The sequence below is a fragment of the Coturnix japonica genome, chromosome 7 (genome assembly GCF_001577835.2).
Source record: "Coturnix japonica isolate 7356 chromosome 7, Coturnix japonica 2.1, whole genome shotgun sequence".
NCBI classification, from domain to species: Eukaryota; Metazoa; Chordata; class Aves; order Galliformes; family Phasianidae; genus Coturnix; species Coturnix japonica.
The window spans coordinates 16,782,419-16,807,378 of NC_029522.1; the positions used below are offsets into that span (position 1 = coordinate 16,782,419).

General features: G+C 35.6%; 1 protein-coding gene across 3 annotated transcripts in view; it reads left to right on the top strand.

Annotated features, from left to right (window-relative positions):
* LRP2 (LDL receptor related protein 2) overlaps positions 1-24,960 on the top strand; it is an 82,666-nt gene that overhangs the window by 25,886 nt on the left and 31,820 nt on the right. For 2 of the 3 annotated variants that reach the window (XM_015868568.2, XM_015868565.2), the window contains exons 5-31: positions 293-403; positions 524-637; positions 1,407-1,523; positions 2,267-2,410; positions 2,867-2,986; positions 5,157-5,285; positions 5,394-5,563; positions 7,501-7,724; positions 8,233-8,439; positions 9,979-10,181; positions 10,814-10,954; positions 11,825-12,028; positions 12,867-13,059; positions 13,497-13,622; positions 13,859-13,989; positions 14,631-14,768; positions 14,865-15,146; positions 16,187-16,426; positions 17,094-17,213; positions 17,582-17,698; positions 18,366-18,743; positions 19,272-19,286; positions 19,621-19,869; positions 20,808-21,019; positions 21,474-21,658; positions 22,552-22,780; positions 23,801-23,978. In XM_015868568.2, the coding sequence (XP_015724054.1) occupies positions 293-403; positions 524-637; positions 1,407-1,523; positions 2,267-2,410; positions 2,867-2,986; positions 5,157-5,285; positions 5,394-5,563; positions 7,501-7,724; positions 8,233-8,439; positions 9,979-10,181; positions 10,814-10,954; positions 11,825-12,028; positions 12,867-13,059; positions 13,497-13,622; positions 13,859-13,989; positions 14,631-14,768; positions 14,865-15,146; positions 16,187-16,426; positions 17,094-17,213; positions 17,582-17,698; positions 18,366-18,743; positions 19,272-19,286; positions 19,621-19,869; positions 20,808-21,019; positions 21,474-21,658; positions 22,552-22,780; positions 23,801-23,978 (4,677 nt within the window). The remainder of the gene's footprint in view (positions 1-292; positions 404-523; positions 638-1,406; positions 1,524-2,266; positions 2,411-2,866; positions 2,987-5,156; positions 5,286-5,393; positions 5,564-7,500; positions 7,725-8,232; positions 8,440-9,978; positions 10,182-10,813; positions 10,955-11,824; positions 12,029-12,866; positions 13,060-13,496; positions 13,623-13,858; positions 13,990-14,630; positions 14,769-14,864; positions 15,147-16,186; positions 16,427-17,093; positions 17,214-17,581; positions 17,699-18,365; positions 18,744-19,271; positions 19,287-19,620; positions 19,870-20,807; positions 21,020-21,473; positions 21,659-22,551; positions 22,781-23,800; positions 23,979-24,960) is intronic. The other variant, XM_015868566.2, reaches the window with a different exon arrangement.

A 24,960-nucleotide genomic window follows, 5' to 3' on the forward strand; every position in this document is an offset into this window, starting at 1 on the left:
GACCTAGAAAAAAAAGCTACACATCAAAGTCATACTTCAGTTGAAATATGAAATGAAATATGCCTAGTCACTTGCAAGGACCTTTACTAACTGCCTAGAGAATATCCTTAAATAACTGTTAGAGAAGACAATATACTGAATAAATTGATAGTTTTTCAGTAGTTATGTGGCAAGTTGTGTATTCCTGTTTTGTTTTCCAGTAAATAAGGATGTTCTGGTGATGTGGGGTGCATATGACTCATAGTCTACGGTCTGATACCCCACACTAATATTGAGGGAATTTTAATTGTAGGCTACCCAAGATGTGAACAGTTATCCTGTGCAAATGGAGCATGTTTTAATGCAAGCCAACGATGTGATGGCAAAGTTGATTGCAGAGATACTTCTGATGAAGCTAATTGCAGTAAGTACTATGTGTTGAGAGATCCCTAACTAATTAACTTACAAAGAGATATGTGAAGTATAAGATTTTAATTTTCTGATGGATTTCTTGTGTGTCTTTCTGTTCTACAATCTCTTTCAGCGCATGGATGTACCAGTACACAGTTTCAGTGTGCTAATGGAGAATGTATCCCACAAGCCTTTATGTGTGACCATGATGATGACTGTGGAGACAGGAGTGATGAAAACTCTTGCAGTATGAGGGGTTTTTTTTTTCTCTTTCTCTAAACAATTTACTGATAGTTAGTTAAAGTGCACTGAAGAAAACCAAAAGCAAGTTGTTTGACCATGTGAGCATGAGAAGTTTGCTGGATGTTCATGTCAGTTGCTTAATTGGCAGTTCTCTTTCTGGGAATTTCTTGCTCATTCCTTTCTTCGTGGTCTGATATCCCAGGGTTTTACATCTCTAACCAGCATTGTGGATGTAGAGCTGTCAAATGTCTGATCTGTATATTCACAGAGTTCCCCATTGATTCTAGGATCTGAGTTACTTTTTTCTCCTGTGCTTTTGGAAAGACACATGTTGTTATTCAGTATCTGTATCCTACCATTAGCTTACCAACCATGGAGAGCTTTAGACATAAATTTTCATGGAGTTTTTGACTCTCAATATCTGAATACAATTATCTTTAATGTCTTGAGTAGCATCTCCTTTATAAATCCACATTCAAAAATATCGATTATAAGTTGCTGATCATCTCGTTGCAAAATTAATTGAAAAATTAGGCATTTCTTCTTGTTTATATTAAAAAAAAAAAAAAAACAACAAGAAAAGACCCTAGCACTCTAGTACTTTAAAATAAAAAGCAAACCAGAACAAATCAGCACTGTTTACAATATATGTAAGTTATGGAACTAGCCCAGTTTTACAGGTATAAATGACAGTTTATCTACCAGATAAGACAACTACTGATAACCTTTTTGTCATTCAGAGTAGTTTGATTTACTGGTGTTTTTTTCCATAGTTTATGCAACTTGCAGAGGCAACTTCTTCACTTGTCCAAGTGGCCGCTGCATTCATCAGAGCTGGATATGTGATGGAGATGATGACTGTGAAGATAATGAAGATGAAAGAGGGTGCGGTACGTAGTAATGCTTGTTTCTTACGATGATATTTTCAGAGGAAGACCTCACTAAGCTGCTGCTTTAGAGTTTTGACCGATCAGGATATTCTGAATCCATTTTTGTTCTGTGAAAAACTTTGAATTCCATCTTTACATCCTCTTTTTTTCTTTTAATAGTTGTACGGTCTTTAGCACATGGCTGTGTATGTGAGAGTTACTGCTGTGACACAAAATGTGGTGCAAGTTAAGTTTAGCATTGTAAGGTGGAATGATACAAAGATGGTAACAGATATTAAAAGTATTATTTATAGGGAAAAACTTACCAATATGGATGCCTTCACTGGGAAATGCTGAGGCAATCTCCACCAGGGAGAAATCTCCCAAGAGATGCTGCCTTAGTGGTGGTCAGCCCTTAAATGAGGTCTAGGAGAGGTGGAGTCAAGCTCCATCCCTTCCAGGAGCACAGCTAAATTACTCTCACCTGTGTTCCCACAGCTGACCCAATACTTGTCTCAGCTGATTAATCAGAGGTTCAGGCTGTGATTATCAATTTCCCGTACAAGCATATAGAAAGAATAGTTTATTCTTACTTGACTATTGAAGTTGGTGTTGTTTTGTTGACTACTGTAGACAAAAGGTAAGTCTTTTTGAGTAGTAAAATGTAAACTTAATGAGGAGTGTGGATGCTTTGAGCATCTTCTAGGGAAGAGATTTTTAAGTGTATTTGAAATGTACCTCTCAGTTATATTTGTTTTCCACAGAAAGTAGTTATCGTGAATGCTACCCGGGAGAGTGGGCCTGTCCGGAGTCAGGGCATTGCATTCCAATTGGGAAAGTGTGTGATGGAGCTGCAGACTGCCCTGCAGGAGAAGATGAAACAAATATCACGGCAGGCAGACATTGCAGTATGTATTAGAATCATAAGTATATACAGAACAGCAGAAACATCAGAATAGATATGTTGCTCACAAGTAGGTTTTGTGGAACCAGAGAAAGTTACGGTGAACTGTAGATGGCTTCCACTGCACAGCTATTTACATGGTATTCTTACTTATCTCCCATATCTCCTGTAATATTGATAATTATTCTTGAACTCCATTCTCAAGCCATATTATAAACATTAGTTTCCCTACTGTCTTCCATTTCCTTGTATGTATGTAATGTGCATGTATGTAAGCACATGCAATTTTTTTTTGGAATTTTATACATCTTTTCTGGTGCTTACTTGTTTTAAGAAGCTGTTCCTCAAACTGGAGACTCATCACAGAAAAAGCTACAGCTTTGTAACTGTCAGTAGGATGAAACTGTTCTGCCAGTGGTAGCTGTGATTGTATTCTTGAACTGTTTCATTTCCTTTTTAGACATATCACAGTGTGCTGCACTGAGCTGCCAGTATCGCTGTCATTCTTCTCCTTCAGGAGGGATGTGTTATTGCCCTGCGGGATATACAATAAGTAGTAATGACAGTCGTACCTGTATTGGTAAGTGAAATACAGTCATTGCAGATACCTAGTACCTCCTCACAGCTCATTAGGAAAGTCTAGATTCCAGGAAGCTACATTTCAAGAGGATAGATATACAAGCAAATAGAAAATCTCTCCAGTCAGCAAAAGAATAAATAACTCCATGCAGCAGTTGCATGGTGACAAAGAAACAAACTAGAGAGATATAGTAAAGATCTAATTGAGTGAGACTCTTAATGACATAGTGAGAGCGTGATGATGTTTAAGATGATTCACTCTTGGGTATTGGTTTTATTGTCAAACTGTGTTCAGAAGTCTTTTAGTGATTAGTTGAGGAGAGTTTTTCTGCTCCAGAGATGTGTGGTGTTGTATGCTTAGAAAATCAGATAAATGACACTGAAGGGTTTTTGAAAGTGACAGTGAAGTGAGATGAAAACACAGCAGATCACTGGAATTTAAAATGGAAAGAGTGCTATATATTTGTGCTACTGAGTAGCTCCTGTGACTTATTGGTGCATGTATTACATGAAAATAAGGAATTTTTGCAAGAACATAAATTAAGTATTGTTGTTACATTTATCTTCTGTATCTGCTGTAAATTGGAAGTACAAACTGCTGCTGGTATGTGTGATTTATGTCAGCAAACAGAAGTGCAGTAACTTCAATATCATGATGCTTAGCCTAGTTGTGTAGGCTTAACCAGATTATTTTAGAAGTTTTAAAGTCAAGCTATGGTTCTTGTGCAGTGTTCTGATCATTCAGTTTCTCATGAGATTTTTGTACTATCAAGAATACTGGCTAACTTAGGGATGTATGAGCTGCAGAGGCAGCATGGTTGCTCTTAGTAGAATGGAAGAATCAAAGGAATGTCTTCAGGTAAAAATGTTACTCTCTACTTTCACTTTTATGTGGAAAATATATGAAGGACATGTTTGCAAACCTGGTGTAGTTTTAGTGAGTCTTTTGTTGTTCTGCTTGACTACTCTATAAACTTAGCTGTCTGATTCTAGCTTGCAGATTATAATCAGTGTATTTTAGTTTGCGGAGACACAGTTGTATGTGTAGTGGGAGAAACAGTTGTCATGGGGGAAGAGCCCACAGTCATTAGTGTATAATTCCAGATCTTAATTTAAATCAATGCAACTGGTTTATGGCTGAAATAATTGAACTGTAAATTTTAATTAGTCTTCATTTGCTTCTGGCTTACTGTAGACTGATGACTTTAACACAAATGGAAGCTGGAAAGCTACTGATAACATTTTTTTCAGTACCAAAATGTCTAGGAAATACTTCACTTTTACTTTTGTATCAACAAATGTTTAAAAATAAGTAGGAAGAGTATATGAGATTTAATTTTCTCCTTTTATTTATTCATTTTTGCCTTAATGGTGAAATTCTAGCACTATAATGCACTGGTGCTGCTCGTAGGTTTACAAGTGATTGAGGTCTGGCTTCTAATGTCTCAAAACTATTTGTTAATTAGTATTAGAAATCTTCTAGACTTTAGATAATGACAAGATAAAGTGAAATACTTAGAAAATAAGGTAGATGTCTTACAGTTCTGGAAGTAAAATATTTTGTAGCAATCCTAGTAATTGCTTTTAGAGCACATCTTGAGAACATGCTGTGTTGTCCTTTCTTCAGACTATACCTACATGCTATTTTACATGCCAAAATTTTATTTCTTCGTACTTTTTACTGTTTGGTTCTGGTGTGCATCCACCTCTTAGTTGGAAACTGGACACTTGTGGTAGTGAATGTCTGACCTAATAAACGTTGCCTTGTTAGCTTGAGTTCAGTGCTACCCTAATGTTGAGATATTACGTGCCTTCAGTGTACGCTTAAATCTATCCAGGTGTGTGTGTGCATAATGTATCTGTTGCAGCAAGAATACTGTTTAGACATACTCTGTGTTATGGAAAGTACACAGTGTCATCCCTTCCAGTGATTCTTCCTCTTTGTCTGGAGGTTTTGTTTTTTATTGGGTAGATCACTAGGTAGCAAATTCCAGATTTTCCTCTTATCTAGAAGTAGAATATTGAAGATTTGTGAAAAAAGCATACAAAATCTCCTCTTCCCATTTTGCAAACAGGTAAAAAGCAAATAGGGTCAACTTCAAGCTTCCCAAAAATGATGGCATCCCTCTGGTCTGTAACAATTTTTTAATTATGCCTCCTTCACTTAACAGATTTTGATGACTGCAAAATGTGGGGTGTCTGTGACCAGCTGTGTGAAGATCGTGTGGGACATCACCAGTGCCACTGTGTGGAAGGTTATTTCCTGGAGCATCATCGACACTGTAGAGCCAACACTTCAGGTTAGTATGTAGCAAAGCAGGAGTCTCTTGCTTTTGTTGGACTAATAGTAACCTTTTACAGATAGTTTGGTCACAGAATAGTCATATATTTATCTCCTCTGCTTTCAGCTGGTGTTGCATCAATTATTTTTTCCAATGGCCGTGATTTACTGATTGGAGATCTTCATGGAAGAAATATTCGTACTCTGGTACAGTCACAGAATCGTGGAGTTGCAGTTGGTGTGGACTTCCACTTTTACTTGCATAGGATCTTTTGGACTGATACAGTGCAAGATAAGGTGAGTAGAAATTACAAGAAGAATAAATTTTTGTGTATGTGGAAGTAGAGAACAACCAGGGGGAGAATGTGTTGATAGGCTTTCATTTTTGAGAGCAAAATTTGGCTGTGCTTTTGTTTTCTGACAAAAAAGCTCCTTGAAATGTTTTATGTTAATGACTGCATTTTTCAGGCTATACTATTACATTTGACATATTAAACAAAGAATCCTGTTGTATGGGAATATCTTGAGCAACTTTTAATTTTATTTGAGATGCAGTCCAAAAAACTAATTAAGAGAAATAGTAGACATTCTTTAAAAAATGAACAAATTTTTCTTGGTAATTTTTTGAAACAAGATCATTTTAAAAGTTAAAGCTTTGTGCCTTCCAAGATGATAAAAATCAGTTTTTTTCATATGCTTCAAATAGCTCTGTAATTGAGCTCAGATAACAAATATTGACAGCGTTTGGTGTAATGAGCCAATGTTTTGTTACATTTTTTTTTTTGAAGAGGAAATATTTCAGCTTCAAGGTAGAGTAAAACAGAGTAATTAAAAAAAAAAGAAAAAAAAGAAAAAAAAAAACAGGTCCTCAGGGAGGTCCTTAAGAAAGTTAGACATCAGCCTTGTGCTTTCTTCTCCAAGCATACCTTAGAGAAACAAAACAAATTTCAGGTCAAGTGGTAAAACTCTAGAATCCTCATCGTCATGCTGACTGCTGTGCAGCATGAAGGAGAATTCCTGGTCCACCTCCTGCTAATACCATGTATGGATCAGTTTGGTATCACTGTCATTATGAATCTATACTCACACCTGAAAACTAGCATTTCCACTACAGTACCACATGAGTTCTGTTGGAAAGCACACTGCGTGGCCTTCAAGGTGTACCAGAGGAGTTGTGCACGCAACTTCTGCATTGTTCACAATTCTGACATTACCATTTTTGCCATGTTGAGATCACATTACTGAGATTACACTGACAGTAGTTGTAGTAAATCAGAGTCAAATGTGAACTTTCATGAGACAGGAGATTTAAAAGTAAAAGTTACAAACACAAGGTAATACGTGTTTTTCTGCTGTGTACTCGACGTGGCAAGGACTGTCTTTTTATCTATTCCTATCTAGTTAATCCTATGTAATTCACTAGGATTAATTAATCTAGTTAAATCCTAACTAGAATGATCTGAAAAGAACACTGACATTAAGAATATTATCATGTGATATGTATTTCCACCATGACGGCTCATATGGTAAGCATTATTAGGGGAATGTCTTTTTTTCTTTTTTTCTTTTTTTTTTCTTTTCATAGAATGACATAAAATTAACTAAAACAGGAAGTGCCACCTTTATCTCACTTAGTATATTGCCTGCTAGCCTAATGCCCTATGCTCTTCCATATACAAGATTTCCAAAGAATGCTATAGGCTGTTATTGGTTTGCTCTGTTAGTATTACATGGACCTGAAGAATACTTCAAATGATACAATCATTTTATCTGCTGTTCTTCTTGCATATACTTACTTGTGGTAATCTGTGTTCATATATAGATACATTTCAGCCCCCATGCTGCTGTTCCAAAAAAAGGAGACAGTGATTTCTGGCTTTACATATTACCCTATGTTAGATTCACATGATTGCCATATAATAAAAATTATTGAATTTATACTGTCGACTTCATGTGGCTATGAGCTTGTGTTTAAGATGATGAAGAGTGGGGGAAGAAACAAATATTCAACAATAACAACACACACACACACACACACACACACACACATACACACAAAAAGCAGCAACAAAAAAAAACCAAACAAACAAATAGTTCCAAAGCTGGACATAGCTTACCATGTGAATTGATTAATATCTAGTGGCCTGTCTGTGCTTAGTGTGATGATAAGTGCCATGTGACTCACAACCAGCAAAACATAATGTTAGTATTGATAATATTTGTATTGTTTTCAGGTTTTTTCTATTAATATTGACGGCTCTGATTTCCAAGAAGTTTTAAATGTTTCAGTTGACACTCCTGAAAATTTAGCAGTGGATTGGGTTAACAATAAACTGTATGTGGTAGAGACCAGTGTGAACAGAATAGATATGGTTAACTTGGATGGAACAAACCGTGTCACTCTTATTGCCGAAAACCTGGGGAATCCTAGAGGAATAGCACTCGATCCAACTGTGGGGTAAGTGATAAATGTCAACTAATGGTAAAAGGTAACAGAAATTCCTCTATTCACATGAAAAGGTGTAGAACCAACAAACAGCTCAGGCTAGTTATTTTAGAATCATATCTTAAAATTTGGATCCTCAGGGACTTGCAAGAGGAGTTTGCAGTGATGGATACTGCTATCATGGTGCTTGGATATGTCAGTGATCAATTTCTGGCAGCACACCTAAGTCTGTATTTTACAAAGAACACTCAGTAGTTTGATGGTCTTTTGGGTGAAAGTGTATTTTTTTCTGGATTCATTGTATAAAAGAAAATATGTGTCAGTTCTTGGGCAGAAATTAAAAAGTGTGTTTTTACTGTATGTCAAGTGTGAGTTAAGCTAACCTGAAAGACTGCTAGATTTGAATGCTGTCATAGTTTATAAATTCTGCGCAAATTTTAGTGGTTTTTTGTTTGTTTGTTTTGTTTGTTTGTTTATTTAATAAATCTTAAGGAAACATGGGACTTTTTTTTCTTTGTAGTTATTTATTTTTCTCTGACTGGGATAGTCTGTCTGGTGATCCTAAAGTGGAAAGAGCCTTCATGGATGGCACAAACCGTCAGGATTTGATAAAAACAAAATTAGGCTGGCCTGCTGGAATAACTCTGGATATTGTGTCAAAAAGGCTATACTGGGTTGACAGCCGATTTGATTACATTGAGACTGTAACTTATGATGGTCTTCAAAGGTAAGAGAAATATTAGTCCTTGGAGGTTACAGATACATGGATTATTTTCTTTCTAGTTCTGAGTGTTCTGGTGTCTATCAAAAAATGATTAATAAACAGTGTAAATTACAACATAATGAATGTGACTTTCCTTGATACCTCTGGTGTAGTACTACTTGCAGAAAATCCTTAATTACTCTGTAATTCTTTTTTTGTTTTTACACTGAATGCCTGTTACACTTTTTTTTTGCAATGTACCCTTTTATAGCCCATCACTACTAGTATGCATTTTTATAGTGTCTGCTTTTTATTATTTTTATATACTGTACATGGTCTTACATTATCATCCTTTGCATCTTTTTCACAAATGAATTTATTTAAACTATTCATCTATAAAGCACTACTTTGTGTAATGGATATTAAGTCCTTTGAGTTTTGATCTTTTTGCACTTGATAAATTTTTGCTGTCAGAAATTAAAATTCATCAATCACCATATTGTGATGCTGGGGGAACAGTATCACGGCATGCAAGAAAGGAGCCTTTCAGTTTTTATGGGGCTGTAAGTGTAGTGTTTAGATGGCTGCTTATCTCTGCATTTGTGATTGGTCTCTGTTACTCGATCACAAGAAAAACTTGTTTACTTTCAACATACCTCTTACATTGTGACTTGAAAAACAGTCCTCTGCTCAATTGGCAAGTTTATAGCTCAATTTATTATTTTACTTGGAAAACTGTAAAAATAATGTTGTTATCTTTGATCTTCTCCTTAATCTGTGTTTTGCAACGTTATTTTTATGGTTCTGTAAGGCAAGAATTTGCTTAGTAAAATCTCTTTTTCTGCAGAGAAAAACTTGTTGCTAACATCAACACTGAAAATTTACTGTTGTGTAAGCAGGCAAGAGGCAATTAGAACAGAACTGTAGAATTCATCTGCCTTGTAGACAATCCTACAAGACTACATGAAAATTATATCAGTGTTATTGTTATACATTGTTTGAGGATTTTCTTATCTCCTAGTATTTATCCAGAAAAATATAGTTAGAATGTCTTGTGTAGAATATATATAACTTATTAGCATTTGATTTTCTATGGTTTGTATAGGTAAGTAGTTCTGGCCTCTTTCCCTATATCTTTCTTTTTCTTTTATTATTATTTATTTATTTATTTTTACTGCTGCCCTTGGATTTTACTTTTGGCCAGTGGCTGCAGGAGCCATAATTTTTTTTTACATTCAATGCTTCTTGAATATTTTAATATTTTAGAGATCTTTATTTGTTCTCTTTCTATAAATTTGTCTCAGTAATTTTGATTACTGTTTTTACTTACTGTGTTTTCTTAGAAATCATTAACATTTTTTGTGTTTGATGCTTACATGCCCTGTATATATAACTTAATCTCTTCAGTTCATTTGGTCTTTTTTATTTGTACTTTGTCTGCTTTTATGTCTACAGAAGTAAAAGCTAGTGTATAAATGAATAATCCTGTGCCATATCGTCTCTTAATAAAGAATATTTTCCATATAGTATATTGTAATTAATTAAAGAAAATCTTTGTAACAGGAGAACTATAGCTCATGGAGGCTCACTGATTCCTCATCCGTATGGAATTACTTTATTTGAACACAATGTTTATTTCACTGATTGGACAAAAATGGCAGTGGTGAAAGCTAATAAGTTTTCAGAATCGAACCCCCAAGTGATCTACCAGTCTTCACTGAGACCGTATGGAGTAACAGTTTATCATGCTGCCAGACAGCCATATGGTAAGATGCTGACAAGATTGTTAATGGAGATCTAAGAATTGTCTTATGAGAAGTTGCTAAAAAATAATGGAAGATTTCCATTTTGAGACAAAGAACTAATGATTGTAGTACATACATATTTAGAACTGGACTCTTCAATACAGACATTTATCCAGCTCCTCTTGCTAATGATGAGTCAAATCCAACATTTAAAAGTGAGGTTTACAAAACATATTGGTATTCTGACGAGTCAGACGTATACCTGAACAGATTTGGCATTTGGGACTTTCTTCCTAAACAGTGCAGTGAGAATGCAGTTGGAAAATGCTATCAATATGAATTAATTTTGTGAGCTATTACTATGAAGTAAATCTATGTGGAAAATTATCACACTGATGATGGCCTCTATGCTATGCACTGAGAATCTCTGTACAGAACTGAGTACCTTGAGTGCTGGTTAGCTTTAATGGGAATTCAGTGTGCTCCAGGATGGAGCTGGTGTTGTATGGTTTCCATGTATTGTAATTCCTATAAAGTCCATATGTCTTATTTTGGATGATGAAAAAGTGCTGAAAAATCAAAATAACGATTTTTTAAAAATAATCACAATACGTGCCAGATGAATTTACAGTCCTTTCTGTGTTATTTTCCAGTGAGAAATCCTTGTGGGAATAACAATGGAGGATGTGAACAGATCTGTGTTCTCAGTCACAAAACAGATAATGATGGATTAGGTTATCGCTGTAGATGTATTCTGGGCTTTGATCTACACATAGATGGACGGCATTGTGTTGGTAAGAAGGGGCCATGTGATTGTTGGAAATAGCAGTATTCCATTAACTGATATTTAGAGAACCTTTTCCTTCCTTTCAATAGAAACATGAATTCAGTATGCCAAGGACTTCATGTTTTTCTGCTACAACTCTTGTTGACAACCTTAAATATAATCTGCTGAAGTTCATTTCAAGCCATAACAACTTAAGCTCACCACTTTCTGTGAGCATTTTAAGAGAGTTTGATATGAAATATGCATAGACAGCAGTACGATTAAGCTCTTAGCCCTGAAGTCAAGCATGGATGCTTGGAGATTTTACATTATTTGAATATGGTTTATTTGAGTATTGCACAGGTTAAGTTGTTCTTCTCCCTTTATGGCAAGAATAAGAGATTCAGACTTGGTTGTGAGCTTCCATCAGCAATATGTTGCACTGAGAGGTTTGCCATTGGTAGTTATTGGCAAATTAAGCCGTGTATCTTTTATAGAATTCTACAATTTAACCATGTAGTTATGCCTCTTGCTACTCAGATATGGTCTGACTATATGGTGATTCTACAGAACCTGAAAATTTTATTTATATATATGATTGTAAAGAGATCAGCGTAAGAGATTTCTGCATCCATAGGGATGTTTTTTGTAAAGATCTTTAAGGACCACGGTAACAAGGCAGAAAGACCTGCACACATCACTTAATATTCGATGTTGAGTTTTGTTTTTCTTCTTGTATTTGTTTTTTAAGTGTATGTATATTTAAATTTATATTTTCTTATTCTTTCTTCAATTTCTAGGATATTAGTGTTGTGAAAGGAAAATAAAGCTTTAATTAATTAATGCTCAATTTTTTTTCCGCTGTAAATAATTAAAGACTCTGTCTTTTCTTTTGCAGCTGTGCAACAGTTTCTGCTTTTTTCATCCCAGCTAGCAGTGCGGGGAATCCCATTCAATCTTTCTACCCAAGAAGATGTGATCATACCTGTAACAGGAAGCCCTTCATATTTTGTTGGAATTGACTTCTGGGCTCAAGAAGACACCATTTTTTTTTCAGACACAAGTAGAGACATGATCTATAAACAGAAAACTGATGGTTCAGGTGAGAATCATTCTTAAACGTAGTGTAGATGTGATAGGGAGTGTACTATGTATATCCCTAAAAAGCCACACAAAAAAATTCTTCTGTGACATAAAAGGAAAAATCTGCATTGTCTCAGTTATCTGAAAAATGTTTGTCAAATATTGGTTCAACTCATATTAAACTGATAAAAGTAGTCAAAAATTGCCTTCAGTTACTTGACAAATTTGATGAGTGTGTTTGGGAATGATCAGTTTTTAGCACTTGTCATAATTTGTGTTTGTCATTCTCAGACTATTACCACTTTAGATAGTATAAGACTGAGTTTCTCTTCTTTACTTTCCTATCTGAAGATCAGGATATTTGTCATAAAACTGCAGTGGAGAGAAGGATCTTTACTGTTATAAGATTTTGGGAATCCTGTTTTTGATAGTGTGAGGAACATTCCTATCTAAGTTGTAATAATGATCTAATGTATATTAAGTCAGTGTATGGCCTCCTGAACTTGCATAGTGCCTTGGATCAGAGCAATGGTAGACTGCAGCTCACAGTCTCGTTGTTGATTAAGATGTAACTTGGGAGCTGAACAATGCCACGTCTTTACTTTCCTCCATTCTCTAAACTCCTTCCTGTGGAAGCTTGGTGACAGATTTTTCTCCTGGCTTGGATAGTCATTACTTCTCCTCTTCTGGATTTGTACTCCTGAAGCGTATGCCTCATTCACCTGGAACAAAGGGTACCCTCAATGGCTTTATATTAAGTCAGGGAAAACCATGAACTTTGTGAATAGAATAAGACTTTTGGGTTATTTCTTCTGATCCAGAACATGTACGGTGATTGTATGTATTGTAAATTCTAGGAAGAGAAATTCTGACAGCTAATAGAGTGGAAAGTGTTGAAGACTTGGCCTTTGACTGGATCTCCAAGAATCTGTACTGGACAGACCCTCGATACAGAAGCATAAGTGTAATGAGGCTTGCAGATAAATCTAGAAGAGCTATTGTTCAAAATTTAAATAATCCTCGATCAATAGTGGTTCATCCTGTCATTGGGTAAGTAGTCTTTGATTCTTTCTTGAAATTACTAACTTTTGGAGATAACTTTTTTTGTTCACTGCAGCTCAAAGTTATTTAGTGCTAGCCTTAACTCTTTGATGGTATGCATAAGTCATAAGAATCAAGAGAAAATTGTAGTATATGTGCTTTTTTGCAAGTATTACCTGGAGAATGCATTTTTGCTTGATTCTTCCTCCTTGTAAATTAGTTAAATGAAATCAATAACAATTCTAACAGAGTATGGGTATATCATGTTGAGTGGGATAAATAACTTAAAATCATCTTGGAAATTGTTGTACTCAGGATATTGACAGTACCAGTACTGACTGAGGGAGGGGAGAGAGGTCAAGGCAAAATACGTTGGTTTTCTTAAGTATGGAGTGAGTAAGTTCTTAAGTACGTGAGCTTATGTGTCTTCTGGTATGTTATTTCAGGTATATATTCTGGACAGATTGGTTCCGTCCTGCTAAAATTATGAGGGCCTGGAGTGATGGATCACATGTCTTACCAATTGTGAATACAACTCTAGGCTGGCCTAATGGCTTAGCCATTGACTGGAGGTAAGGAAAACACAATTGTGTCAAACTGTGTGCACTGCCACTTCCTTGCTGAAGGCTTTTTTTTTTTTTTCCAGCTTTATAAAAACCTGTAAAATGCAAGGTTTTCCAGACAATGCCCCCTGCCCCTTTCTTCCATTGGTATCATCTCAACTAAGTTAGGATTATTATTAACTGTTAGTTCTTCATAATAAATATCACGTCATTTGGAGAGATAAAGACATTTTCATTATTTCTAGTTCTCTAAGACTGTATTGGGTGGATGCCTTTTTTGATAAAATTGAGCATAGCACCTTTGATGGACTGGACAGACGAACTCTTGAACGGATTGCTCAGATGACTCACCCATTTGGTCTTACTATTTTTGGAGGTAAGTCTGGCACTGAAAAATACTATTTGTTAATACCACAAAATGCTGTTCATATGATAATATGTGAGTATGTGAGATAAAACAGCATTTTTTTTATGCTCTAACCCATTTTAGTCAGATTGGCTAACTTTTTGTGCAGCAAGACAGATACGCTGTACTAATTATAGCTTTCAAGTTGGGGGTGCTTCTCTAGAGATGACTAGCAATTTCAGGTTTTATTAATTGTATGTAGAGTTTATTATTGGATATATGGTGTGTGCAAGGAAGAATAACAGCGTCTGATCCCATTGGATATTATGCCAAAACCTCTTCAGAATATTCTAACCCCTTCAAAAAAAAGGTCTTAGTGAATTATTTTAAAATTTTAGAATTTGAAATGTCAATAGAGTATGTTATACCTTGCTTTAAGCAGAATCTAAGAGGTTATTTGTGTTGTTTTTCTAAAATTTTCCTATTATTCTTATTTTTATTTTTCCTATCTGTCTCTTCACCTTTGCTGCAGTAATGATGGAAGTCCTTTAGTTTTTTTTCAGGAAATAGTTGCACATACACAAAATGCCTTGCAGTTCTATCTCAAAATACTTGTCATTTTATGTCATTTTGCACTGTAACTGTTGTTTGTTAAATGTCTTTCAAAACAGGTTATGCCTATTTCACCGACTGGAGACTTGGTGGAATAGTTCGAGTGAGAAAGTCTGATGGAGGAGAAATGACTATTATTAGGAGGGGCATTAGTAACATTATGCATGTTAAAGCATACGATGCGCATTCCCAAATAGGTGAGCTTGTTTGTTGTACAGGTGAAATAACACTTTTAATAGATTCCAAGCTGTTATTGATAGTGTATATGTACATCTTCTCTATTGCTCTTTAAGGCTCTAACTACTGTAACAGAGGAACAAATCCCAATGGAGATTGCAGTCATTTCTGCTTCCCAGTACCAAATTTTCAGAGAGTTTGTGGTTGTCCATATGGTATGAAGCTGGCTTCAAATCAACTGACGTGTGTTGAAGATCCATCTAATGAGCCACCAACTTTGCAGTGTGGTTCATATTCATTTTCCTGCAACAATGGAAGATGTGTGCCTCGATACTATCAGTGTGATGGCACTGATGATTGCCATGACAACAGTGATGAACAAAACTGTGGTTCTTTAAGTAAGTGCTCCCTGTAATTTACAGTTATTATTTGGTGAGTTTATTTCTGAAAGTTAGATGTGTTAGACTGATTTCCTTGGAATAAAACCTCATTTTTTAGGGGTTGTATTTGTGGACAAATTCTGAGACCTACTTGGGGTATAAGTTACTTAGAAAGATACAGGATAACTCAGGGGTTTCAACACTGGGCAATGAAGAATACACAAAAATATTTCTGTCTAACTGGACTCAACATTCATTTGAAGACTAACAGACATCTCTTCTAAAGAAAAAGTCTACTTTTATGCGTAGTCTTCTGTAAATTTGAGAGACATTGAAATATCACTTTTTTGTTCTATTTTAGTACGTGGAGAAGGATAAATGGTTTTAATAAAGATGAAGACATTTAAAATGAGCACCATAAGAAAAATAAAAAAACCCATGTGCATTGCCTAGCTTACTTCTGAGATTAAAGCAGCACCTTTATTTCATTTAACAACTGAATTAAGCAGATTTTTTTTTTTTATTTTTTTTTTTCTTTTCAGGTTTTCATTATGTTTGAGCACTTCTGAACTATTTGTTAGATGCTCATTTTCACAGTGAAATGAGTTAAAAGTTAAATGAGTTTATTTCCTGGTTTCACTGTAAAATGACTCACACAAAATATTTTATTTTGTTGACAAAGTGAAATGGAGAGAACAAATGAATATCTGTATTTCTGAAAGTACTGAAGAGTTCTTGGCTCTTGTGACTTGTTTGGTGCTCCTTCAGAGTTAATTCTTTTAAATCACAAACAAGAGAACAGGACGTAATAATAAAATGTGTCCCTTAGCGCACAGAAGCGGGAAGTATGAGTAAGGTATAAAACCTGTTTGATATTGCAGCAGTTTTGCATCATGACTGACATTTTGATTTCAAGCAATGTGCATTTTAGTATTTGATGCATAATTTAGATATTCTGTAAGCATAGTAAATATTTAAATGTATTTAATCTGCTGATAGGAAAGGTAAATTTTGGAGGTCATTATAAAAGTGTTCTCTTGTTTTATTTCTTTGTTTAGACAATACATGTTCCTCATCAGCTTTCACTTGTGCCAGTGGACAGTGTATTCCAAGTCGCTGGCGTTGTGATAAACATAATGACTGTTTTGATGGCAGTGATGAACTGCGTTGTCCCACACAAGGACCTACATCATGCCCTGAAACCCTGTTCACGTGTGACAATAATAAATGTATTCCTAGAATCTGGTTATGTGATACCGATAATGACTGTGGTGATGGGTCAGATGAAAAGAACTGCAGTGAGTATCTGAACTGTCTTCTTAAAACAAACAAAAAAATCAAACTAACAACAAACTCCCGTGTATGCCTGTATGCATGTGTCCGTTAGTGTAAAAATGAGAAATGAAATTAGGAAGATCTAGTGTCTAAGGGGAATAAGGTGATTGAAAACTCACCTACTTTGAGCTACCAGAGCTATGTAGAATGCAGAGAAATCATTAAAAAGCCTTAAGAAGATGTACCTGTGATAGTTGTAATCATAATGCTGCATAATGTGATGCACTACAACTTACAGCAAAAAGCAACTACATCTCACATGTTCTAAATACATACTTAATGAGCGATTTCAATAATGATTAACAGTGTGGTCAACTAATTTAACATTGATGTTATTATCCAGAAATATCTGTAAATATTTTGTAGTGAAGTAAGATGTTTTCTCCACATACTTTAATTTGCATTATTTCTCCCTAATTGGGACAGACCGTTTCTTTTGCATGAGACACAGTCTGCATATGAATAAATAATTTCTTGATTTTAATGTACCAGTGCTTGTCATTTGTATGGTTGGCAGTTGCTTCATTGCAGACTGCAATTTAGTGATATTATCTGTATGTTGTCTCTGTATTATACTGGTTTCAGATGAGGGAAAATAAACACGGGTGTGTTTACTGTCATTCTTAACAGCTTTCACAAGTACTTGTGAACCCAGGCAGTTTCAGTGTCCAGACCATCGCTGTATTGACCCATACTATGTCTGTGATGGGGACAAAGACTGTGTAGATGGTGCTGATGAGCGTGACTGCAGTAAGTGCAACCTTTGTTCCGTCTCTTTATTCTTTCTTACTGTTGTGCTCTGAAGAGTATTCGGTGACATCATATTACAAGCTCTAGGATAGTAGATAGGCATAACAAACCTATCCATAAATTAGCTGTCAATGGTGCTTGTTCTACCATTTTTAGTAAGCCCTTAGGTCTTTTGTGTGGCTTCAGAGGGCTGAAATCAAAGTTTTCTGTAGATTTCAGTCATTGCATTTTCTGCATCACATAGAAATCATAATCTTCAGTGGAATGTGGACTTCTGATGCCTTAGCTGCCTTGTGCACCTGTAGGAAAAAAATGGCTCAGTCTAGCTCTGAAAATAAAGTAACTAACTTTTTTTTTTCTTCTTTTAGTATACAATTGCAGTGACACAGAGTTTAAATGTGTAAGTGGAGACCAGTGTATCAGTTCTTACTACCAGTGTGATGGTGTTTTTGACTGTAATGATCACTCAGATGAGGCCAATTGCCGTAAGTATAGGGATGCTGAAAAACTTCATTTATTAGGTGATTCTGTTCAAATGTTTTATCTGCTGTGTCAGATAATTTGAAATAACTGTCATTCAAACTTCAGAATTATTTTTAGATAAACTTGCCTGTAATTTAGTTTTTCTGAGCTGAAATTTCAAAAGCATTTGATTTCAGCTCATGTAGTTTTCTGGCACAGAGCAGAACTTGCATTCCTTTTGTATCTAAAGTTCTGTTTTACTTGGCACTTCAGTTGCAAGGCTTAAAAGTCTATTGAGCTGGGAAGCTGAAAATTTTCACTCTGTGAAAGTTAAGTTAATTTCTTTTCTTTTTTTCACTTGAGAAATTATTTACACTTAAGTTAGTAATTTTTAACACAAGATGGTGAAAACTTAGTTCAGAGAGTAATTTCATCTTGTGTTGGGTATTTACATAGTTATCAATGTGTATATATATAGCAATGTGTGCTTGCTGAAATCATAACTGTAGGTTGCTTTCTTCAGTGTATTATAAAGTAGGAGTTAATTTGTCCGAATTCTGGAATGTCATATAGATTGAATGATCTGATTTGAAAACAACAGAGCTTGTTATAGTGTTGTAACTACTTAAGCAAGACAAGAACTGAAAACAGTAGCTCTTGTTTCTGAACTGTTGAATGTCACTGTTTTAGCTACAAGACCACCAGGAATGTGCCACCAGAACGAATTCCAGTGCCAATCAGATGGCAATTGTGTTCCTGCTAATTGGGAATGTGATGGCCATCTTGACTGTGCAGATGGCTCAGATGAACATCACAGATGTCCTGCAAGGACCTGTCCTCCATCCCTTTTCCGATGTGACAATGGCAACTGTGTCTACCGAGCATGGATCTGTGATGGTGATAATGACTGCAGGGATATGAGTGATGAGAGAGATTGTCCCACGCAACCCTTCCGGTGTCCCAGCTGGCAGTGGCAATGTCCAGGTCACAGTATCTGTGTGAATCTGAGCAAAGTTTGTGATAATTCTGCTGATTGCCCTAATGGAGCAGATGAATCCCCACTGTGCAGTAAGTTACTGTTCAGTCATCTACAATAACCTACAGTGTGCTGTGCCTACAAACAGAAACGCAGAGTATCCAAACAACAGCTATGTTATATTCAGCACATATTGTTTTTGTAGCAATATTGCTAGCAGAAATTGAAAGCTTACTGTAATTAAAGCACTAATTGTGAAGTGAAACTTGCAGTAAAAGGAGACTAAGGTGAATGCATTAACTATATCCAGTCTTATGCTCTGAGTTATATCCTGATTTTCATTGACTGAGGGGTAGGCTTTTATGTAACTATGTTGGAATCAGATTTGTTTTCTCAAACAGATTCACTAAGGAAAGGTGTGCCTTAAGTTCAGATTAACTGTGATTCAGTCTTTAAAATTTTCTTTTAAATTTCTAATTTCAAAAATCATGAAAACAATCTAAAAGCTTATGTGTAGCTAGCATTTGTATTTGTGTTGATTATTATTTGATTTAATCACAACTTTTTTCTTTCTTCCCTTCCTTCTTTCCTTCCTTTCTTTAATCAATGCACATTCTCAGATGAGCCCCAGCCAGGTATGATCATAAGTAATTTTAAATTATTGTGATTTAACAAGATTTTAGTACTGGAGTTGTACAGCAAATATTTTATATAATCTAGGTATTTTTGAAAACATTGTTACAAGTGAATTCTGAGACTCTGTTAAATGCTGTATTATCTGTCTTTATATGCATTGTGTATGTTATATTTTGCCTAAGAGCTTCAGTCTGTTCTCACATGCATAGCTGATGACTGTGCAGCATGTTTTAACAGCAATTTCAGGCTGGTAATGCAACAGCAAAGTATTAAATTTAGCATGGGGAGCTTTTGTTAACTATATGCTTATTTACTTTCCCAACCCCATTTTAGATCAGGAGAGCTGCTCTGATAATAATGCAGGCTGCACTCATGAATGTATTCAAGGACCCTTTGGAGCTCAGTGTACTTGTCCTGTTGGATACCAGCTCGCAAATGATTCCAAGACCTGTGAAGATATTAATGAATGTGACCCTCCAGGCTTTTGTAGTCAGCACTGTTACAATGAGAGAGGATCTTTCAGATGTTACTGTGATGAAGGATACATTCTGGAAACCAATGGGAGGACTTGTAAAGTGGCAGGTGAGGGATGCTGGTGTCAACTTTAAGAATGACAGTAATGCTAGAAAATGTCTGGTGTTGTTTTTTTTTTTTTTTCATATTCATACTGTTATCTTTTAAAAAACGAGATGCAACAGCCACTGACAGTCATTCACAGCTGATCACCCTGAGTATTAAAACAACCACTCAAGGGGTTAATTGGAACCTATTATTTTGGTGAAATACAATATTTAATTTAACATCATTTAATTTAACATATTACTCCACAGTGATAAAAAAAATAATATTCTGGAGAAAAGCAGTGCCACACACCTCTAAATCATAAGTTAAAATCTGCTCTTTTATGAAGTTCAGTGCATAGAGAGTGTTTAAATTCCAGTCTTTTCATAAGGTTTAATGCCTATGTCATGTTCTTAATTCTGGAGTGCAAGAAACACTGACCCAGCATAGTTCTCTGTTCTGTGTCTCTTGCATAGTGTGCTAATTGTATTAGAGGAACCGTAAACCCATTGTTACCGTGGGGTTCCTGGTTTAGGGATGTCCTCAGGTTCTGCAGCCTGAGGAGGGTAACTTGTGGGACTGAGATCTTTGCAGTTTGAATCAGGATTGGGAATTGAAAGTGACTCAGAGAGAAGTAAGTTCTGGATGTCAGCTGCAAACTGATAACCCAGGGTCCAGATATGAGACCAGAAAGAAGGTCTGTTGGAATAAATGATTAAGTAAGAATAAAAAAAAGCCAGAGTAGATCCCAAGGTGGTCAGGATGGACAGAATAGATAAAATAAAATATATTTGCCTGAGAATTGATTTTGAATTTGCCATTTCAATCCATGCATCTAGATATAATTACTTTGATACTAGAAAACCACGTCAAATTACTCAGTTACTCAGTGCTACTTGTCTAACAGAATTACTATTGAATAGCTTAGTGGTTTATTTAAATTTCTTTTTCTTTAACAGAGTCCGGGAATCTTCTTTTGCTAGTGGCAAGTCGTAACCAAATTGTTGTGGACAACATCACCTCTCAGTCACACAGTATCTATTCTCTCATTAGGGATGGGAGGAATATTGTGGCTATTGACTTTGATTCAGTCTCAGATCGTATCTTTTGGTCTGATACGACACAGGATAAAATTTGGAGTGCTTACCAGAATGGGACTGACCGAAAAATAGTAAGTTTCACTGAGTTTCACTCATCTTTTCACTGTTGAAAGAAAAAAAATGAAGATACTGTATCTCCACTTAAAGGAAGGGGCAAATCCCCACGTATTAAGAAGGGAAGTAGTCTAAGTGAAACAACTCAGTAGATGCTAAGCTATTGTTTCCTACATCTATTGAAAAAGGAACCTGAATGCTTCTGGGAAGCTTTATAATGCTATACTATAAACTGATTTTTCCCATAGTAGGTGCATACTTCTTCAGTAGACCAGCTGAAGTTAGTAGGAGTGTATATATGCCTAACACAAGCACTCTGAGTCTTGTTCTGTATAAAAGGCCTAGAAAATAGTTGAGATTAGGTTACCTGTTTTTCTGTATTTATAGAGAAATAATGTGTGAAAAGTGATAACAATTCGTTTGTTCTTTTATTTATTTGTTTATTTATTTTTCTTTCCTGTTGTTAAACAGGTGTTTGACAGTGGTGTCACAGTGACTGAGAGTATAGCTGTAGATTGGGTAGGACGCAATCTCTACTGGACAGACTTTGTTCTGGAAACAATTGAAGTCTCTAAATTGGATGGGAGCCACAGGACTGTGCTGATTAGTGAAAATGTAACAAACCCAAGGGGACTGGTGTTAGATCCCAGATCTGAGTAAGACTTTTTGTTTTGTTTTGAAAAGATGCATATTTTGTGATAACAATTTTCAAAACTGAGATATGCTCAAATGGTTTTGTAATTGTAAGTGACAAGTGGTAGAGAAAACTGAAAATACAGTTTTAAAATGATGTATTTAGAGTGTTCTCTTAATATTTAGTTTCAAATGATCATTATTTGTAATCTCTTAATCTGGTTTGCTCTAACAAGACATTGTCTTCCTCAGAAAAAGATCTTTCTGTATTTTCTTTGTAGGTACAAACTTGCAGTTTTGTTATATCATTATTAGACAGCAGCATGCCACAAATGTATGTTCAGCATAACATGGTATGCTTTCCTGTTCTCCTACCTGACAAAGGACAGGTTCCCTTTTAACCATTATATGTTACTGTCATCACAAAAATATCACAAAAATACCTTCCTGTTTTGAGCAGCCACAAAGTGAAGTGAAATTTTCAGATTTGAACAGTTCATGTCCATTATTCTGTTTTATGAGCTCTCCAATGCCTTGAACTCTGCTTACTGCCAGCCACATGGAGCTCTTCAGTTACAGCAGTGTTAGCACTATCAATGCATGTGTGCGAAGGTGAAAGCACCCATCAAGTTAGTATTTAGGAAACAGTCACATTACAGTAAGTAGTAACGATGACAGAGGAGCTTGTTTTTACTATTATTTACATAAGAAAAAAGCTTAGAAGCATTCGAAAGTTTTTACAACAGAAATGATGGTAATGTCTTGAATGGAACAGTATTGCTGATCTCAGTGCATTTAAGTCATCAATTTGGTTAGGATAAAAAGGAAACATTTGTTTTTTTTTCTTTTTTCTTTCTTTCTTTTTTTTTTTTTTCTTTCCCTAGATTGGTAACTCATAGTTAATTTTTTTTTTCAGTGCTCACGTGATGTTCTGGACTGATTGGGGCCAAAACCCCCGAATTGAAAAAGCCAGCATGGATGGCAAACTGCGAACAGTGATTATTAACAGTAAAATCTACTGGCCCAATGGGCTCTCCATTGACTACCCCAATAAACTTCTTTACTTTGCTGATGCTTATCTTGATTATATTGACTTCTGTGATTACAATGGGAGTAATAGACGACAGGTGGTTGCAAGTGATCTGGTAAGACGTTAATAAATAGTGTTTTTCCATCTCCTTTCAGAAACTACTTCACAGCATATTTGCACTATCATAGCCTTGGGTGTGAATTTTTGTTCACAGCTGGAAAATGAATTGCATAAACCATTCAGTCTTTCAGATCTTCAGTGGAGCCTAGAGCGAACTGTAGACTTAATGCTGTAGATCATTCTCATTTGTTATGTCTACAAATGTGAAGTCAAAAAGTGATATCTGACACTGCTGTTACTAGCTGCTGTATCTGCAATACAATTAAAAAAAACTCTGGAGGACTTCCTCTTGCCACCTCCTCTCAGTGATAACTGTAGTTTAACAGAAACAGAGGTTGATCTGCTGCCAGGATTTGCCATGTGCTGGGAGTATTGTGAAGATGATACATCTGAGAGGGTATCTGTAAGCAAAGCGCTGCTGTCAGTTGACAGGACTGTGTACCAGCACCACAGTTTACTTATTCTCATAAGCTGGTATAAGTAACAATGTGTATTTTTAAGAGTTGAACCTTGGTACCCATTTATCTTTGGCTAGGCAGGCAATTCTTGTGCATTAGAATTAGAAACACGTGAGATCTTTCTTGCCTCAGTCTTCAGAAATTTCATTGAGCCATCTTTGACAGTCTGGTAAATTACAGGGAATCTTGTTGGGACTGCAGTCTTTACAGATCCATAATTCTTGTATTTTCTCTTGTGCCCATGAAAATCTGCAGTTAGGTCTTTATTTTGTATTTGCTTGTGTTCTGCCTTGCAGTTAGGCTGCTTCATTAATTCCTCATGCTGGGAAAAAAATTGGAAAGAAATTGGGAAAAAAGGAAAGAAAAAGGTTTCCTCATATTTGGTGCCTTGTTTTCAGGCAGTTGACGATATTTCGTACTTATTTGGTAAAAATAGCTTTTGAGATACAGCTGCTTGTTGGTTTTGTTTGTTTGTTTTCTAAATTTTTCTTAGCTCTGTTATTACAGGGCAAGCTTTACTATCTACAACTGAAGTGATAAACATTCTTGCCTCACAGGTTTTGCAACATCCTCATGCTCTAACTGTCTTCGAAGATTTTGTCTACTGGACTGACCGGTATACTAACCGAGTAATTAGGGCCAATAAATGGCATGGAGGAAACCAAACAGTTATGATTTATAACATTCACCAGCCTTTGGGGCTTGTGGCAGTTCATCCTGTAAAGCAACCTTATGGTAAGTTCAGCAAAACAACTTTGATTACAAAAGTATGTCACAATGTCAGGCATTCTGTAATCAGTCATGTCAACAAATAGTCTGGGTTAAAACAAGAAAATAATTTATGCCATTGACTTAAAATTGAAGATCATTTCAGCCTTTCTAACCCGCTGAATAGTCCAGTGCTTAGGGGAGTGACCTAGGGAGCATGTAAGCATAATGAATAGCCAAAAAGAATAATAGAAAAGTAGTATGTGCAGCCATTCTGCTCTTTATTTTGAAGTTTTTGTCATAAAATTGAAGCAGTTTTGAAAATATTTTCATTTTTTTCTCTGTAGTAAACCAGGCTTGTTCCACATACATAAGTTGTATCACGCTATTAGGCAAATTACTGTCATCATTCCTTGAAAGCATTTTTGCTTGATTTTACTTAATGAAATAATGCAATAAAGGATTTTAATTTATTCAAGATTTACTTTGATTCCTTCTGTTCTATATCTTGTGTTGGGGATGGTTTTTTGCAAATAAATATTTCATTGACTAACTTTCTCTTTTTCCTGAAGACTTTCAGACAGGGGAGGGCAGAGTCTTGTAGCTTGTTAATGCACTAATAATTTCTGGTGTTACTTTATGTATGCACTGTTTTTAAACAAAACCTTCCTCAAACCTGTTCACATAGCTAAAGCTACTTCACATTGTTGCGAAGATTTCATGAAGATGACTTCTGAAAAATCCTCTTTATCAGTATTTCTGTGGAAGCAATCTAAATGGTTGAATTTTAATTTTTAGTAATAATAGTAGTCATCAAAAACCTTTTAACTCTTTTGTTTCTATATCACAACTTAGACTTCATGTTTCAAAGTGATACAAGAAATTGTATGTTGACCTCTTACTACCTTTGAATGATGCATAGTTGGCTATGTTATTTCTTCAGTTTCCTCCAGATTCTTCAGTAAATGGTTTGAATCTCCCATCCAGAAAGAATATTGTGATCAGTCTG